This window comes from Phacochoerus africanus, chromosome 7, assembly GCF_016906955.1.
Source record: "Phacochoerus africanus isolate WHEZ1 chromosome 7, ROS_Pafr_v1, whole genome shotgun sequence".
Taxonomy (NCBI): domain Eukaryota; kingdom Metazoa; phylum Chordata; class Mammalia; order Artiodactyla; family Suidae; genus Phacochoerus; species Phacochoerus africanus.
The window spans coordinates 74911890-74930067 of NC_062550.1; the positions used below are offsets into that span (position 1 = coordinate 74911890).

The 18178-nt window shown below is 36.1% G+C and overlaps 1 protein-coding gene across 1 annotated transcript in view; it reads right to left on the reverse strand.

Annotated features, from left to right (window-relative positions):
• ABCD2 (ATP binding cassette subfamily D member 2) overlaps positions 1 to 18178 on the reverse strand; it is a 57073-nt gene that overhangs the window by 16685 nt on the left and 22210 nt on the right. The window contains exon 7 of the mRNA XM_047788581.1: positions 965 to 1110. Coding sequence (XP_047644537.1) covers positions 965 to 1110 — 146 coding nt within the window. The remainder of the gene's footprint in view (positions 1 to 964; positions 1111 to 18178) is intronic.

Below are 18178 nucleotides of genomic sequence, written 5' to 3' on the forward strand. Positions count from 1 at the left end.
TCAGTAAACTGTAGCAATTACTATTACATTATTAAGATTGGCACAGTCTTAAAAATAGTTTCAAAACTTCTTGATGACTTCTAAAAGAACAGAATATTCTATGTTTATTATAAATTTCTATTCGGATTACTGGATTTCAAACTTAGCCAAAAATAAGTTTCTTGGAGTTCCCGTCGTGGCACAATGGTTAACGAATCTGACTAGGAACCATGAGGTTGTGGGTTCGATCCCTGCCCTTGCTCAGTGGGTTAAGGATCCCATGTTGCCGTGAGCTGTGGTGTAGGTTGCAGACGCGGCTTGGATCCTGTGTTGCTGTGGCTCTGGAGTAGGCCGGTGACTACAGCTCCGATTAGACCCCTAGCCTGGGACAGATAGTTGGATAGACTATTTCTGTTATGGACTAATAATATACATTTAGATTGACTGTGGCCTTATGGACACATGTTCATTCAAATAGGAAAAAGAACTGTTCTCAAATGCTAGCAACACAGTAAAAAGTCTAGTGTGCTACATGAAATATAACACAAGGAGTAAAGAAGATGTCAGTAATGGAAAAGCAATAAAAGCTATAAACTCCATGTTGTGTGCTTATGTTCCCAATAATAGCATGTATTCCAATTAAACTCAAGTTTATTTATTTATTTATTTTTTTGTCTTTTTGCTATTTCTTTGGGCCGCTCCCACGGCATATGGAGGTTCCCAGGCTAGGGGTTGAATCGGAGCTGTAGCCATTGGCCTACGCCAGAGCCACAACAACGCAGGATCCAAGCCGCGTCTGCAACCTACACCACAGCTCACGGCAACGCCGGATCGTTAACCCACTGAGCAAGGGCAGGGACCGAACCCGCAACCTCATGGTTCCTAGTCAGATTCGTTAACCACTGAGCCACGACGGGAACTCCAAGTTTATTTTTTTTTTAAATGAAGTCAAATGAATGAAAAAAACCTGGATGATATATTTTACCTCCTTCTCTTTGAACTATATGATAGAGATGCACATGGTGTAGGATACAGTCTAGATCATGATCTGTGTAGCCCTTATCATGCATGTCATCCACTGAATCAGGGTAAATGACTTGATCCCGAAGACTTCCGAGAGACATGTATGGCCTGTAAAACATCAAGCATATAGGAATCCTAGTACAAAACCAGTCGGTTTAGTTTACTCAGTGTGACATCTTGGTGGTCTGAAAACTCCAGAGTAGACTTTAAATATTGTATTTCTCGGATTATATTTATTACCTGGTGATGCGTATTTCTCTCTCAGACATGGTAGGATAATACACTGTTATATTCATGTAAAAAACATATGGAGACAGAGCCACAGGCAACGTTTCTACAAGAAATGCTTGGATATTTCCAGAACAGAAACACATATTTGTTCTGTTGTATTTTATAAATGTTGCTTCTGTATTTCATCTAAAATTATTTGGGTTAAATACTATAAAATTTGAAGTTTTGACCCAGCATTGTGAACAAACAAAACTTTAAAAAATCTATACTCTTTATGGTAAGAGAAATGCAAATTAAAACTATGCTGAGGAGTTCCCGTCGTGGCGCAGTGGTTAACGAATCCGACTAGGAACCATCAGGTTGCAGGTTCGGTCCCTGGCCTTGCTCAGTGGGCTAACGATCCCGCGTTGCCATGAGCTGTGATGTAGGTTGCAGACGCGGCTCGGATCCCGCGTTGCTGTGGCTCTGGCGTAGGCCAGTGGCTACAGTTCCGATTCAACCTCTAGCCTGGGAACCTCCATATACCGCGGGGGCGGCCCAAAGAAATAGCAAAAAAAACCCAAAAACAAAACAAAACAAAAAACTATGCTGAGTTTCCTATCAGGTGGGCAGAAGTTCAAAAGACAACTCAGTTGGCAAGTTTGTGGACAGATACTTTCATAATACTGAAAATGCAAAATGGTACAACCCCTGGAAGAGGATTTGGCAAACCAATGTATCATCCGGCCTTTATCCTACCTCTAAGAATTTATTCTGAAGATACACTTCCAAAAAATCACCGCCACCACCAAAAATGTGGGTAAGGTTATCATTGCAACATTATTTGTAATTGCAAAATATTGAGAACAAGCCCATACAAAGGAGACAGACTGAATAAAATATGGTACCTATTCTATGCAGCCATAAAACAGCATGTGAATCATGTAGAGTGATTTCTATAATATATTGTTAAATTGAAAAGTGAAGTGCAAAGTAGATGTCTAGCAGGTTTTCTCTGTATAATGCAGAAGCATTATGGATATATTAAACCAGATACTTCTTTGTTATTGAGGTCTAGCCTGTGTATTACAGAATGTTTTAGCAGCATACTTGGTTTCAACCCATTAGATATGACATCCACTACAGCAGTGACCAAAAAAGAAAAAAAAAAGTAATAATAGCAATAATGGTTTGCAGATATTATCCTCTAGGGGCAAAAACTATCCCCATTTGATAGAAGCATTGACATGGAGCATACTACCTTTATGTAAAATGAAAGCAAAATAAGAAAATACACATTTATCTGCTTATAGTTACAAAAGGAAACACAGTAAAGCAGAAGCTAATGAAATCAATTCTCTACAGGAGATGGGAGGAACACGGTAAAACAGACAGGGGAGGGAGTGAAGACTCTACCCTTTCATTAAAGTGTTTACTTTTAGAATCATCTTAATGTTATTATTCAAAAAATTAAACTGATAACGATGAAGGAAGAAACCCCAAAACTGAATACAAATAAGAAGAAGTGAACAGTATGTCAAATGAATAACATAATGACATAGAAGAGGAAGGGAAGGGACTGGTCCAGGTAACTTTTAGATTTGGTTATATAACTTCACTTGAAGACCAAAAGAATCACAAAGAAATCTTGAAACCTATTTGTCAAGTTTCTTGTTGCTAGTGATATAGCGACAGCAATTCTGAAACTATTAATTTGTGTTATAGGATTATCCAAATAGTGTAAGCATGTTGATAATGTTTACAGGTAGGGTTCTTACTGTGGAAGGGGGATAATAAAATGGAATGAAGGAAGGCAGGAAAAAAAACCCTATGTGTGTGTGTGTGTGTGTGTGTGTCTTTTTGCCTTTTCTAGGGCCACTCTCACAGCATATAGAGGTTCCTAGGCTAGGGGTCTAATCGGAGCTGTAGCTGCTGGCCTATGCCACAACTTCGGCAACGAGGGATCCGAGCCATGTCTGTGACCCACAACCACAGCTCCCGGCAACGCTGCATCCTTGACCCACTGAGCGAGGCCAGGGATTGAACCTGCAACCTTAAGGTTCCTAATCGGATTCGCTAACCACTGAGCCACAACAGGAACTCCAAAAACCCTATAATTTTTAGAGTATCAGGTTGAATTCATAATTTTTTAAACAAAGCATCTATTTTCTATCTCTCTTTACATTTGATACATTCTGATACTCATCCTTTGAGAAGGAAGAATCATCATTTAGGTGGTATAGTGGGTTGAATTGTGGATCTCAAAAGATAGGTCCAAGTCCTAACGCCTGGTATTTGTGAAATGTGACCTTATTTGGAAAAGGGTCTTTGCAGATGGAATTAAATCAAGTATCTTGAGATAAGATCATCCTGGATCAACCAGATGGACCCTAAATCCAAAAAGTGCCTTTAAAGAAGAGTAAAAAAACACAGGAAAGTCATATGAATACTGAGGCAGAGATCTGAGTTATACTGTCACAGGCCAAGGAATGCCTGGCATCAGCAGAAGCTGGAAGAGGCAAGAAAAGATTCTCCCCAGCAGCTTCCAGAGAGAGAGAGTGGACCTGCCATCACTTTGACTGGACTTCTGGCCTCTAGAACTGTGAGAAAATAAATTTCTGTTGTTTCAAACCACCAAGTTTTTGGTTACAGCAGATCTTGGAAATTAATACAGGTAGTAAGTACCATTGCAAAACAAATGCATAATCTGAAATGTATCATTAGGAAACAAACCCAAATTGAGGGACTTTATAAACCAACAACAACAATAGTCCTGCTCTCATTACAAATATCAATGTCATACAAAATCAAAAAAGGCTGAGGGACTATTCCAGCTGCAACTACTTTCAGGGACGCAGCCTTGAGAGTTCAGTGTGGTGCTGAGAACACCTGGATGGTATACGTGACTGAGTTCCATTAAGGCCTCTATGTAAACCTTTTAATATTCTAATGGACAGGGGTAGAGATCAACTCATGTTGGTGCCACCCAAGACAAGCCTCATACACAAACTCGCCACTCGCCAATCTGGAGTAGACTGCCTCTTTCTTCTGTCTCTTCTTGCCCTCTGTGTACAGGGGCCAGTTTGAGAATCAACAAAAGTATGTTTAGATGATAATATATCAATGCTAATTTTTATGAATTTGATCCTAGTACTAAGGATATGTTAGAGACTACTACTCTTGCTCTTTGAAAATAAAGTTGCCCCTTGAGCAACATGGATTTGAACTACACAGGCCCACTTACATGCAGATTTTTTTTTTAAATAGTAAATATTACAATATTACACAATCTGCAGTTGGTTGAATCTGCAGATGTGGAACCGCAGATAAGGAGGGCTGACTATAAATTATACCTAGCTTTTCAGCTGCGCTGGGTGAGCACTTCTAACCCTTGCATTGTTCAAAGGTCAGCTGTATACCCTAAAGAAGTTAAGGGTGAAGATTTATTTATGGCAACTTACTTAAAAAAATACTAAGGGGTGTGTGTGTGTGTGTGTGTGTGTGTGTGTGTAGAGAGAGAGTTGAAAGTTTTAAATACAGAATGTGTTTTGTAGATCAATTATCTACCTGTTTTCCCATAATATGCAAATGATTTAGTTGAAAGATAGATAGCACAGGGTTATTTCATAACATATTTAACTAACATTTGAAAATAAAAATATTTATATTTCAATTACATATATGCATTTATATAATAAGATTTTTCAATGGCGTCTTTACAACTGTAAGGAATCTCTGGTCACATTTTAAAATTGAGATATAATTCACATATCATAAAATTCAACCTTTTAACCATCACCACTATCTAATTCAAGAACATCTTCTTTACCCTAAAAAGAAACTCCATAGCCAATCACAGACACTCCTGGTTCTTCCCTCCGCCCAGGCCCCAACATCCACTAATCTACTTCCTGTGTCCATGGATTTGCTTATTCTGGACACTCCCTATATATGAAATCATATGGTCTTTTCCTTCCATCAGCACAATATCTTCAGGTTCATCCATGCTATAGCATCTAACAGTATTTCATTCCTTTTTATGAGTGAATTAAATTCCATTGTATGGACATGCCAAGATCTGTTATTCTGGATATTTCAGTTGTTTCCATTATTTGACTATTATGAATAGTGGGCACACACCTAGGAGGGGGGCATATGGTAATTCTATGTTTAACTTTTTGAGGAAGTTAACAATTTTTTCCCAAGTGGCTGCATCATTTCTAGTCACTTCTACCATATGCTTGTTTCACTCTCCTACTCTCTTCTTTATCTTCCCTCTCCAGTCTAACCATAGCTTGTTTAAAAATAGAATTAGGAAAAATTAAAAAATAAAAAATAAAACAAAACAAAAAAACCCCCCAAAAAATAGAATTAGGACACACAGTTATTTATTTCCATCAATTTAAGCATTTATATACTGTTATAATATCTTTAATATCTGGTAATAGTAACAGTAGCATAAAATAGATATTGGCCCCCCAGGGCCATTGAACAATTTTTCAGTCAGTACCCTGAGATTACTCAGAAAAAGAAATACAAAGAAATCTTAGGAGTCAGTACTTTTGCTAACTTCCAAAGTGATGCCAGTTCCAATTTAATGTAAATCAGAAGCACAGATTTCCTTAGCATAAACCCCAGATATAATTCAAACCACAGAACAGCCATGACGCAATACATAACTGAGACTATACTGATTAAAATATATCTGAACATTCATTTCAAAATTATTTCTACAGGATTCCATCATAAGACTTGATTAACTGGGAATGTTTGATGAAATTATATTTTATATCTACATTTCAAGGAAGATAGTATAAAGGCATGGTTGTGATAATGGGCTCTAGAAAGAGGATTCTGGGCTGGAATCCTGATTTCATCTTTTACTAGCAACATATCTCAAATTCTGAGCTATAGTTGTCTTGTTTGCAAAGTAAAGCTTACTTTATTGCATTTGTTTTGAGGACTAAACAAAACAGCAGGTTTTTAATAAAACTTAAATGAAGCAACATTGTCAGAGCACTTATTATAGTACAAGCATAATAGGCATTCAACAAATCATTGTGGAAACAAAAAAGTTCATTTCTACTTAGGTTTAAGTTCTCTACCTATGAGAAAAGGCAGTATCTTTAAAACAGAGCAGATGCAAAAGAATTTCTATTTGGCCAACCAAGAGATGTGTGGTTTTACTTCATAGTAAATTTTTATTATTCTCAACATAACTAATAAAGTACCTAATTTCTAGATTTTAGACAGTGTATTCTGTTAAACACTTAAGAAAGTAACTCAAGTTTATCCAGAAGTATTTCTTTTAGTAACGAGAGCACCATTTTAGTTTAATGGCGCTGTTTATGGGAACTTGAAGCTATTAGTATGTATAAAGCTGCCAAATGTTTTCTTTGTAAGAGGAATTTTGAGAAACAAAATGTTTTAACTACTTTAGATATGTTAATTTAATATTATTTCTTGGTGCCTTTCAAAATCTGTCAAGTCTATTTGGTGAAGAGAAAGAAATTTATCTCATAAGGATTTTTAATTATGGTTAAATTTTGTTTTTGCAATGGTTAATTTCCTATTGAGTTTATAAGCCTAATACTATGTTGACCATGCGTTCCTGATTTAAAAAAATAAAGACAAGACAAAAAAGAAAACATTATTTTTAGGTAACTAAGTTTTAAAAAATTCAATCAGGGTAAGATTTAAATAAAATAGAGTAAGAAAATTGCTACTTTGTCGACTTTATTTTTAAATATAAAACATATTCTCGGAGTTCCCATCGTGGCGCAGTGGTTGATGAATCCCACTAGGAGCCATGAGGTTGCGGGTTCGATCCCTGGCCTTGCTCAGTAGGTTAAGGATCCGGCATCGCGGTGGGCTGTGGTGTAGATTGCAGGCGTGGCTCGGATCCCGCGTTGCTGTGGCTCTGGCGTAGGCCGGTGGCTACAGCTCCCATTCCTAGCCTGGGAACCTCCATATGCCGCGGGAGTGGCCCAAGAGATGGCAAAAAGACATAAAAAAAAAAATTTCTCATCACAAAAAAAAAAAGAAAATTGCTACTTTGAAAATACAGGTGAAGGGACTTGATGAAATTACACAAAAATTTTTCATAAAATTATATATTCATTAAAGGCCCACAGCAATGAGGGATCCAAGCCTTGTCTGCAACCTACACCACAGCTCACGGCAACGCCAGATCCTTAACCCACTGAGTGAGGCCAGGGATCGAACCCACAACCTCATGGTTCCTAGTTGGATTAGCCGCTTCGCCATGACAGGAACTCCAAAACTGTTAATTTTAATAGTGAAATTATTTAAGATCAAATCCATTCCCATGGATTATGGTTTTTTATAGTTATATTACAAATGACTCAGGATACGTTTATAATTTGCATTATATATGCCCTACTTTTCTGTGTTCAGTATCTGACAATATGTGATTGTTTTGGTAAAATGTGTTGACATTGATTAGGGTTTATACTCATATTTTTATATATACACAGCAATATTAACTGTATTTAGGGTGTGAGATAAGTTTAAGAATAAGGTACAGCTAAGTACTGCTGTGTTGCCGTAGTAATAAATCAGTAATCTGAACGCCATAAAATCTAGCTATTAATAATTCATGTAAGTATACATGCTGGAACCTATCATGTCATCAGATATGAACATCAAGAATTCGATTTGAGTTCTCATTGCATAAATCATTCCTAATATTCTTAGAATAAGTATGCAGCAAAAAGAAGATATTCACCTGAAAAGATAGATTCATGATTACTAAAATTATATATCTAGGATAAGATATTTCTAGGTACCAGAGCAGAGATGTGCACAGCCTCTTAAAAGTAGTGACTGTGTTTATTTCCAAGTAATAAGAATACCGTTTGTTAATACTCCCAAAGTACTCCCAAACTGTAAGAATGCAAACTTCGGCTTCATTAAGAGTATTTATCATTACATTAGATTACTGTATGAAATTCCTGATACTTTACCTGTTGACCAAAAAAAATTACAATTCCATATAGTTTAACCTAATAATGGATTCATGATGAAAACTTAGAGGCAAAGGAAGATTTTCTCCATTATTATTCTTATAAATTAGCCCATAACAGAGTTAAATACGAAAAAATTTTCCCAAGCAATAAAAATAAAAAGCTACAAGAAATCGTGTTCATATTTATAGATCTTTTAAAGAGATTTTTAAAAACCAAAACTGTACCAATTACGACATAGGAGGTACTAAAACATATAATTTACAATTCTGTTAGCCAATTGTCCAAGTATCTTTATGCAACGTTTACTTGCTTTGAGTCTAATAGTCAGAAAGCAAAGGAATAGAAATGAATTAACTACAACAATATTACTGAGCCTTATCCATGGCTAAAATTGTTTCTTTGTAAAGAGACATGTTAAGTGGCAAATATTTATCACCATCATAAAGAGGGTTAAAGGACATATCATTGTAAGCAACAAAATAGTTTGCTTCCTAATTATTAGAAGAAGGCAGGCCAATTTGGCAATAAAAACCAAACCAGTAGGGAAATTCATTCATTCCTTTAATCAATCATTTATCAGATGTTCATTGTACGGTTATAACTTGCCAATAGGCATACTACAGATTTAGAAGAATACTCCCAGTGTTGTCCCGAGACATACAGATGCCCTTTCTAGCTTATATTCTATAAACAGAGACTCAATAATGGCAAAATCTGTCCCAGTAACAACTCCCTCTCCTCAGGTCCAGATTTATCTATTTTGAGGGCAGCAAGGCCACTGTATGTGTAACCTTTTAGATATGGGGCTCCAGGAGTACTCCTGGATTAACCCATATCACATTTTCCCTTTATTCCAGAATGCTTTTAGACCAACAAGGGCTGGCTAGCCTGAATCCTACTTAAATGAATACACTCCTAGTACTCACTTGATTTTAAAGATATATAACCTATATCATTAAAGGGATGAGTAGAAATGCCATCAAAGAAAACATGGGTTAAATGTTGACACTTCTAAAAGCTGAGATTTCATGTCATAAGCTTTTCTAAGAAAAGCAGTTGAAGAACACAGAAATTTTTGAAAGTGAGTAAGAACTATAAAGGAATGATGGTTTGTTATTCCCCATAAATTTGGGACAAAATTATTAGAGAAGGTTTAATAATTAAGACTAAGAAAATATTTTAGGTCAAGTAGTAGGCTTTTAAAAAAATCATATTTTTAATATGATTATTATTTTATTAACCTGAAATAAGAGGCAGATGAATTCAGAGGATTTGTATTTTTAATCCCTTTGAACTCCAACTTAATCAATTTAAAATATTCTATTTAGCATGACTCCTGCAGAGCATAATCAATAGGTACTATTCATACATTAAAGGATAGTCAGAAGTAAAGTTATCTATTTTTAATTTTCTACACATTCTCATTAGTCATGCTGTCATTCCTGTGTACAACCAAATTTAGGATTTTTATGTTGTATTTAATTTTAAAATGTGATTCCTAACTACTTTATTAAGCAGCATTTACATTTAGTATAGAAGATTAAGTAACATGGTATTTCAATATACTACCCTGTGAATGAAGTGATTTAGTTAGTAAACATATACTGAGCTGACAAATAATATATGTTATTTATAATTTCAGAATATATTCTGACAAAAAAAAGTGAAACAAGTTAATATCTTCTTTTGCTATGTTTTTGAAGAAGTATTAACAGGTTAAAATTTAAACTGTTTAGACTTGTCATTTATTCAAAAAAGGAGATGTGCTTCTTAGATAGAAACAGGGAAATGGCAGCCCCTCAAAAGCACTAGAGGACTTTAAAAAGTAATTCTAAGATCTTCAGCCGAAAGAACACCTTACCAATGCTGAAGAACCTAGGAAATGGACACTATTATTTTCAGTAAGTACTAATGACATAAGATTACCAGAGCTCAGTCTGATAAACATTTGCTTTTCTCAGCCTGGTGATTTAGGGAGAGGGTGGATAGGCCACCCTTGCTTAGAGGGAAGTCTCAAAAAAAAACAAAAATGAAAAGCTCATGCTTACTTGAATCCGTGGCATTTCTGGTCTACTTAGACATTGGAGAAACATCTAATTTATGACAATTGTTAAAATCTTAACTTTCAAAACCAAGGTCAAATGACACACTGTTCTACAACATTTTTTCTCATTTTGAACATTTCAATAGCACTTATTATCTTTCTTGAGGCATTTATTCTGGCTTTTACTTAAGTAATTGCATGTTTTTGTTTATAACCAACTTAGCAGCACATATTGATTTTTTTTTTTTCTTTTTGCTATTTCTTGGGCCGCTCCCACAGCATATGGAGCTTCCCAGGCTAGGGGTCTAATCGGAGCTGTAGCTGCCGGCCTACGCCAGAGCTACAGCAATGCGGGATCCGAGCCGCGTCTGCAACCTACACCACAGCTCACGGCAATGCCGGATCCTTAACCCACTGAGCAAGGGCAGGGATCGCACCCGCAACCTCATGGTTCCTAGTCGGATTCGTTAACCACTGCGCCACGATGGGAACTCCATGCAGCACATATTGAGAGTGACTGTGTCTTTATTCGCTGTCTTTAATAAACACTGATTTAAAAAAAAGAGTAGAGCATTGCCAAAATATAAAGAACAATAATTTCCCCAAGATATGAAGTACAGTTATCGTTGTTATTACACCCCCATTTCTTTTTTCTTTTTCTTTTTTTTAAAAAAAATGCTTAGTCAAATTTATTTCAGTCCTTAGAATATAATCCTGTCATCTTTTTTTTTTTTTTTTGGTCTTTTTAGGGCCACACCTATGGCATATGGAGGTTCCCAGGCTAGGGGTCCAATCGGAGCTATAGCTTCCAGCCTATGCCAGAGCCACAGCAACATCGGATCCGAGCCTTGTCTGTGACCTACACCACAGCTCAAGGCAACGCCGGATCCTTAACCCACTGAGGCCAGGGATCAAGCCTGCGACCTCATGCTTCCTAGTCAGATTCGTTTCTGCTGGGCCTGGATGAGAACTCCTAATCCTGTCACTTTCTTAACATTTTATTTCTTAGACTCCAAAGTCAAGGATGAATATAAATTTGTACAAATTATCTTTTCATATAAAATTGCGGGAAACATGGATCCCACAATTTTAGATTTGTTGGCCTTATTGTAATTATTTGGGCCTTGGTGTATGACAGTAGTAAGAAGATCATGGTTAAAATTTTTGTCCCCAGGTATTTCTGCCAAGGAAGGTAGTGACAGTAGGAGCTTTGGGAACAGAATTACATGGTGGGTTGTTGCCAAACTGGAGACTGTTGCTGAGGAGAAATATGTAATATATACAAAAGAGATACCCTGGAGGATTTAAAAAAAAAAAAAAGAGTACAAAGAAACCCAAGATCTTGCTACTTTGGTCAGTAAACACCTATTATTTTCTGTCCTTCTTCCTGCCCCCCCTTTCATCCTTCCTTCCTCCATCCCTTCCTTCACTCTTTCCTTCTTCCCTACCTTCCTTCCTCACCTTCACTCCCTATTTCCCTAAACCCCACCAAACGTTTCAATCTCCTATTTTGGTGAGTATTAGCATATTTCATTAGCCAGTGAACTAAACAAATTAAAGACTGGGCTTCCGAAGGCTTAATGGCTGAAGACAGAGATATACTAGGAAATTACTAAATGATTAATCAGCCATACATTTATGGATTTGTGAAAACAAGAGCAAGAGATCCTAAATCTATCTTTGGGTGGTTGGGAAGACAGAGAAATTGCACCTATGATTGACAAAAGAAATTCAGGACCTATATTCATGTGTAAGAATTTTCCTGAGGGTCATTTGATGATGTGCTTTCCTGAAGCCAATACTGTAAAGAAACAGAGTTTCAATTATTACTCTAGTCACATTGCTCAGGAAATGAAGTCTCAAGTAGCCTAAAATTGCCAAACAGTTTTTTAAGTAATATCTGAGCAAAACTAAATTTAGAGTTGCAAAATTTATATTTTGGAGGAAATGTTCTTTGCTAAAACTTATCAAATATTCCAGTAGTTATATATCCAGTCATTAATGAAAATGGAAGGACAGAAAGCCGTTTTGAAGCTAATTTATCTAACACAGCTTTTTATTTGTATTTTTGAACTATGACCCAGATTCTCTTTCATCTGACTTTCATTTATTAACATTGCTGAAGTATCAGCAGACATTAACTGAGAAAACATTGAGGTGATTTCACAATTTCTTAAGAGTTTAGGTTTCCAAACTTGCGAACTGAGCCATAGCAGCTCTTCAAATTCTCTGAAGATTTGGTTTAAAAAAAAAAAAAAAGAAAAGTAGTCCCAATATACTTAATCAGAACATTTTTTCCTTCAATAGTTCACTTTTTTCTTCTGCATACTGCATGACATTATTAGAAATCCACTTTAACAAAACCCACTTATTTTTCCCATAAAAATAATAATGAATCTACATTTGATCATTACATAAAGAGATCCATCCTCTACCAAGGAATCTTTTAATCACAAAACATAAAATGGGGGATTATCATAAAGGTCTGTTTGTGATTTATGAAGTTTATTCTGTAGGTACATAAGACTCAACTCTATATTTAAGTTACAGGGTTGTTTTTTTTTCTGCCAAACTAGTACTTAACCAATATTCTATTGCTATAAGTTAATGCAATGAAACGTCAGGTAGTACACATTCATGAGAATATATCCTCAGAAGAAAAGTTTAAGATTATCTACTGACAAATATTTTGAAATAGGTTATAGCAACTTTCTTTTAAAACAAAGACAATTTTCAGCTTTTAGAATATAAGGCATAAATACTACATTTAGGCCTTCTTAGTTCATATATACATTTAAATAAATTCTATACTTTTTTTGCAAGATATTGGTCCTATAAAGGTTTTAAACATAAATACAAAATTTTGTTTCTAGAAGTTGTATAAGTAAGATAAAGTGACTTTTAAGAATGACTATTTAGGAGTTGTTGTGGCGAAGCGGCAACAAATCTGACTAGGAACCACGAGGTTGCAGGTTCAATCCCTGGCCTCACTCAGCAGGATCCAGCATTGCCATGAGCTGTGGTGTAGGTCGCAGACTCGGCTTGGATCTGGCATTGCTGCGGCTGTGGCATAGGCTGGCAGCTGTAGCTCCAATTAGACCCCTAGCCTGGGAATTTCCATATGCTGCTGGTGCAGCTCTAAAAAGACAAAAGGCAAAAAAGAATGGCTATTTAAAAAAAAAAAATTAGCTTTAAAAAAAGCAGACTTTTATTCTCTTTTTTCTCCTTAACTAATTTATAGTTGACTTTTTGCTTAGGCAACAACTAAGAAAAAGTTTCACAACTAAGACAAAGTTTCCCAGTGATTAATGTTTGTTGCAAAATAACATAGATCTGAAGGCAAAGACTTGAATTTATGTACTTCCCCCCCCACATTAAAAAAATGTGATAAAACAGAACTTTCCATAGTAACCATTTTAAGTGTACATTTCAATAATCTTTTTTTCCAGTTTTATAGAGATAAAATTGACATATAGCATTGTGTAAGTTTGTTATAAACATGTTGCTTTGATACACTTATATATAGCAAAATATTTATCACTGTAGTGTTATGTGACACTTCTATCGCCCCTCGTAATTGCCACATTCTTTTTGTGGTGAGAACATCAAAGTCTACTCTCTCAACAACTTACAGTGAACAATTATTGGAAAGCTTTCAAACCTCCACCACTGAATGGGATATTAACTCTAAGTCTGTCATATGTGGTCTTTATTGTTAAAGTATGTTCCTTCTATACCCAATTTATAGAGAGTTTTTCTTATGAAACGGTGTGGAATTTTTTCAAATGCTTTTGTGCATCTATTGAGATGGTCACACGCGATTTGCCTTTCATTCCATTAATGCGGTGTATCACGTTTAGTGATTTGCATATGTTGAACTATTCTTGCATCCCAGAGATAAATCCTGCTTGACCGTGGTATGTTTCTTTTAATGGGATGTTAAATTCAGTTTGCTAATATTTGTTGAGAAGTTTTGCACTTAAATTCGTCAGGGATTGGTCTGTAGTTTTCTTATCTTGCACTGTCTTTAACAGCGTTGTTTCAGAGTAATGCTGGACTCATAAAATGAGTTCGGAAGTGTTCCCTCCTCTTCAATTTTTTGAAGAGTTTGAAAATATTGTTATTAATTCTTTAAATGTTTGTTAGAATTCACCAGTAAAACCATGGTCTGGAGCTTTTATTTTGGAGGTTTTTGATGACTGATTCAGTCCCCTTACTAGTTATTGATACTTTTTACTTCCTCGTGATTCTGTCTTCGTAAGCTGTATTTTTCTAAGCAGTATCCATTTCTTCTAGGTTTCTACCTTCCATTTAGTTTCTAGTTGGCATATAGTCATTCATAGTAAAGTCTCATTATCCTATTTCTATGGTAACATTTGTAATGCCTCTTTTCTTTCTAGTTTTATTTATTCTTTTTTTCCTCTTAGTCTAGCTAAAGCTTCATCATATTAACTTTACAAACAACCAGTTCTTGGTTTTGTTCATCTTTTTTATTGTTTTTCTGGCTCTCTATTTCATTTGTTTCTGCTCTTCTCTTTGTTATTTCCTTGTTTCTGCTAACTTTGGCCTTCATTTGTTCTTCTTTTTCCTAGTTCCTTGAGGTGTAAAGATAAGTTTACTTGAGATCTCTTTTTTTCTGAATGTAAGCATTTATTGGTATAAATGTTCCTCTTAGAAATGCTACTGCTGCATCCTCTAGGTTTTGGTATATTACACTTCCATTTTCATTTCTTTCAAAATATTTTAAAATTTCTTTTCTGGAATACAAAAATACGATACCTTTTAAAATTGCACCTCACAAAATCAAATACCTCGGAATACACCTCACCAAGGAGGTAAAGGACCTATATGCCGAGAACTACAAAACTTTAATCAAAGAAATCAAAGAAGATGTAAAGAAATGGAAAGATAGTCCATGTTCCTGGATTGGGAAAATCAATATTGTAAAAATGGCCATACTACCCAAAGCAATCTACAGATTCCATGCAATCCCTATCAAATTACCCAGGACATTTTTCACAGAACTGGAACAAACAATCCAAACATTTCTATGGAACCACAAAAGAGCCAGAATCGCCAAAGCAATCCTGAGAAACAAAAACCAAGCAGGAGGCATCACTCTCCCAGACTTCAAGAAATACTACAAAGCCACAGTCATCAAAACAGTGTGGGACTGGTATCAAAACAGACAGACAGACCAATGCAACAGAATAGAGAACCGAAACAAACCCTGACACCTATGGTCAATTAATCTTTGACAAGGGAGGCAAGAACATACAATAGGAAAAAGAAAGTCTATTCAGCAAGCATTGCTGGGAAACCTGGACAGCTGCATGCAAAGCAATGAAACTAGAACACACCCTCACACCATCCACAAAAATAAACTCCAAATGGCTGAAAGACTTAAATATATGACAGGACACCATCAAACTCCTAGAAGAAAACATAGGCAAGACACTCTCTGACATCAACATCATGAATATTTTCTCAGGTCAGTCTCCCAAAGCAATAGAAACTAGAGCAAAAATAAACCCATGGGACCTCATCAAACTGAAAAGCTTTTGCACAGCAAAGGAAACCCAAAAGAACACAAAAAGACAACTTACAGAATGGGAGAAAATAGTTTCAAATGATGCAACGGACAAGGGCTTCATCTCTAGAATATATAAACAACTTATACAACCTAACAGCAAAAAAGCCAATCACCCAATGGAAAAATGGGCAAAAGACCTGAATAGACTGTTCTCCAAAGAAGATATACAGATGGCCAGCCAGCACATGAAAAAATGCTCAACATCCCTGATTATTAGAGAAATGCAAGTCAAAACAACCATGAGATACCACCTCACACCAGTCAGAATGGCCATCATTAATAAATCCACAAATAACAAGTGCTGGAGGGGTTGTGGAGAAAAGGGAACCCTCCTGCACTGTTGGTGGGAATGTCAACTGGTACAGCCACTATGGAGAACCGTTTGGAGATACCTTAGAAAGCTATACATAGAACTTCCATATGACCCCGCAATCCCACTCTTGGGCATATATCCAGACAAAACTCTACTTAAAAGAGACACGTGCACCCGCATGTTCATTGCAGCACTATTCACAATAGCCAAGACATGGAAACAACCCAAATGTCCATCGACAGAGGATTGGATTCGGAAGAGGTGGTATATATACACAATGGAATACTACTCAGCCATAAAAAAGAACGACATCATGCCATTTGCGCAACATGGATGGAACTAGAGACTCTCATACTGAGTGAAATGAGCCAGAAAGACAAAGACAAATACCATATGATATCACTTATAACTAGAATCTAATATCCAGCACAAATGAACATCTCCTCAGAAAAGAAAATCATGGACTTGGAGAAAAGACTTGTGGCTGCCTGATGGGAGGGGGAGGGAGTGGGAGGGATCGGGAACTTGGGCTTATCAGACACAACTTAGAATAGATTTACAAGGAGATCCTGCTGAATAGCATTGAGAACTTTGTCTAGATACTCATGTTGCAACAGAACAAAGGGTGGGGGAAAAAAATGTAATTGTATACATGTAAGGATAACTTGATCCCCTTGCTGCACAGTGGGGAAAAAAAAATTAAAAAAAAATTTCTTTTCTGATTTCTTCTTTGACTCACTGGTTACTTAGGGATATGTTGTTTAATTGCCACATATTTGTAAATTTTCCAGTTTTCCTTCTGTTATTGATTTCTACTTTCATACTATTACAGTGTGAAAAATACTTGGTATGATTTCAATCTTCTTAAATTTTCTAAGGCTTGTTTTGTGTCCTGTCATACAATATTCCTAAGGAATATCCATATATGATTGCAAAGAAGTGTATTTTGTTGCTTTGTTGCATGGGATGTATGTTTATGTCTACTATATCCATTTTGTCTAAAGTATGGTTCAAGCCAAATATTTCTCTGTTGATCTTCTGTCTGGATTATCTACTCACTGTTGAAAGTGGGATATTGAAGGCCCCAACTACTAATGTATTTTTGTCTAGCTCACTTCATATCTATTAGTATTTGCCTACTATATTTAGGTGCTCCAACTTTGAGTGTGTATATATTACAACTGTTAACTCCTCATGATGAAATGACCCACTTTCACTATATAATGACTTTCTCTCTTTTTACCATTTTTGGCTTAAAGTCTATTTTTCTGATATAAGTATAGCTATCTCTGTTCTCTTTTGGTTTCTATTTAGATGGAATATTTTTTTCATCCCTTCACTTTTGGTGTATGTCTATCATTAAAGCTGAAATTAGTCTTTTGTATGAGCATATAGTTCAGTCTTTTTTTTTTTTTTTTGGTCTTTTTGTCCTTTTAAGGGCCACACGCATGGCATATGGGGGTTCCCAGGCTAGGGTTCTAATCGGAGCTGTAGCCACCAGCCTACACCAGAGCCACAGCAACGTCGGATTCCAGGTGCATCTGCGACCTACACCACAGCTCACAGCAATGCCAGATCCTTTACCCACTGAGCGATGCCAGGGATTGAACCCAAAACCTCATGGTTCCTAGTCAGATTCATTTCCGCTGTGCCACAGTGGGAACTCCCAGTCTTGTTTTTTTATCCATCCACCCACTCTATGCATTTTGATTGGAGAAGTCAGTCTATTTACACTTAGACTAATTATTGATACGTAAGGACTTATTAGTGACATCTTATTGTTTTCTGATTGTTTTGTCTCCTGTTCCTTTTTTTGTCTGTGTAGCCTTTTTTGTGATTTGGTCATTTTCTGTAGTAGTATGCTCTGACTCCCTTCTCTTTTTCTATTGTGAATCTACTATAGCTTTTGCTTTGTGGTTCCTAAGAAGCTTGTATAAAACATCTATAAGTTTTATGTTGTTAACAACTTAACTTCAATTGCATCCTTTTATGTTTTTTTTCCCTTTTATGTTTTTAATGTCACAATT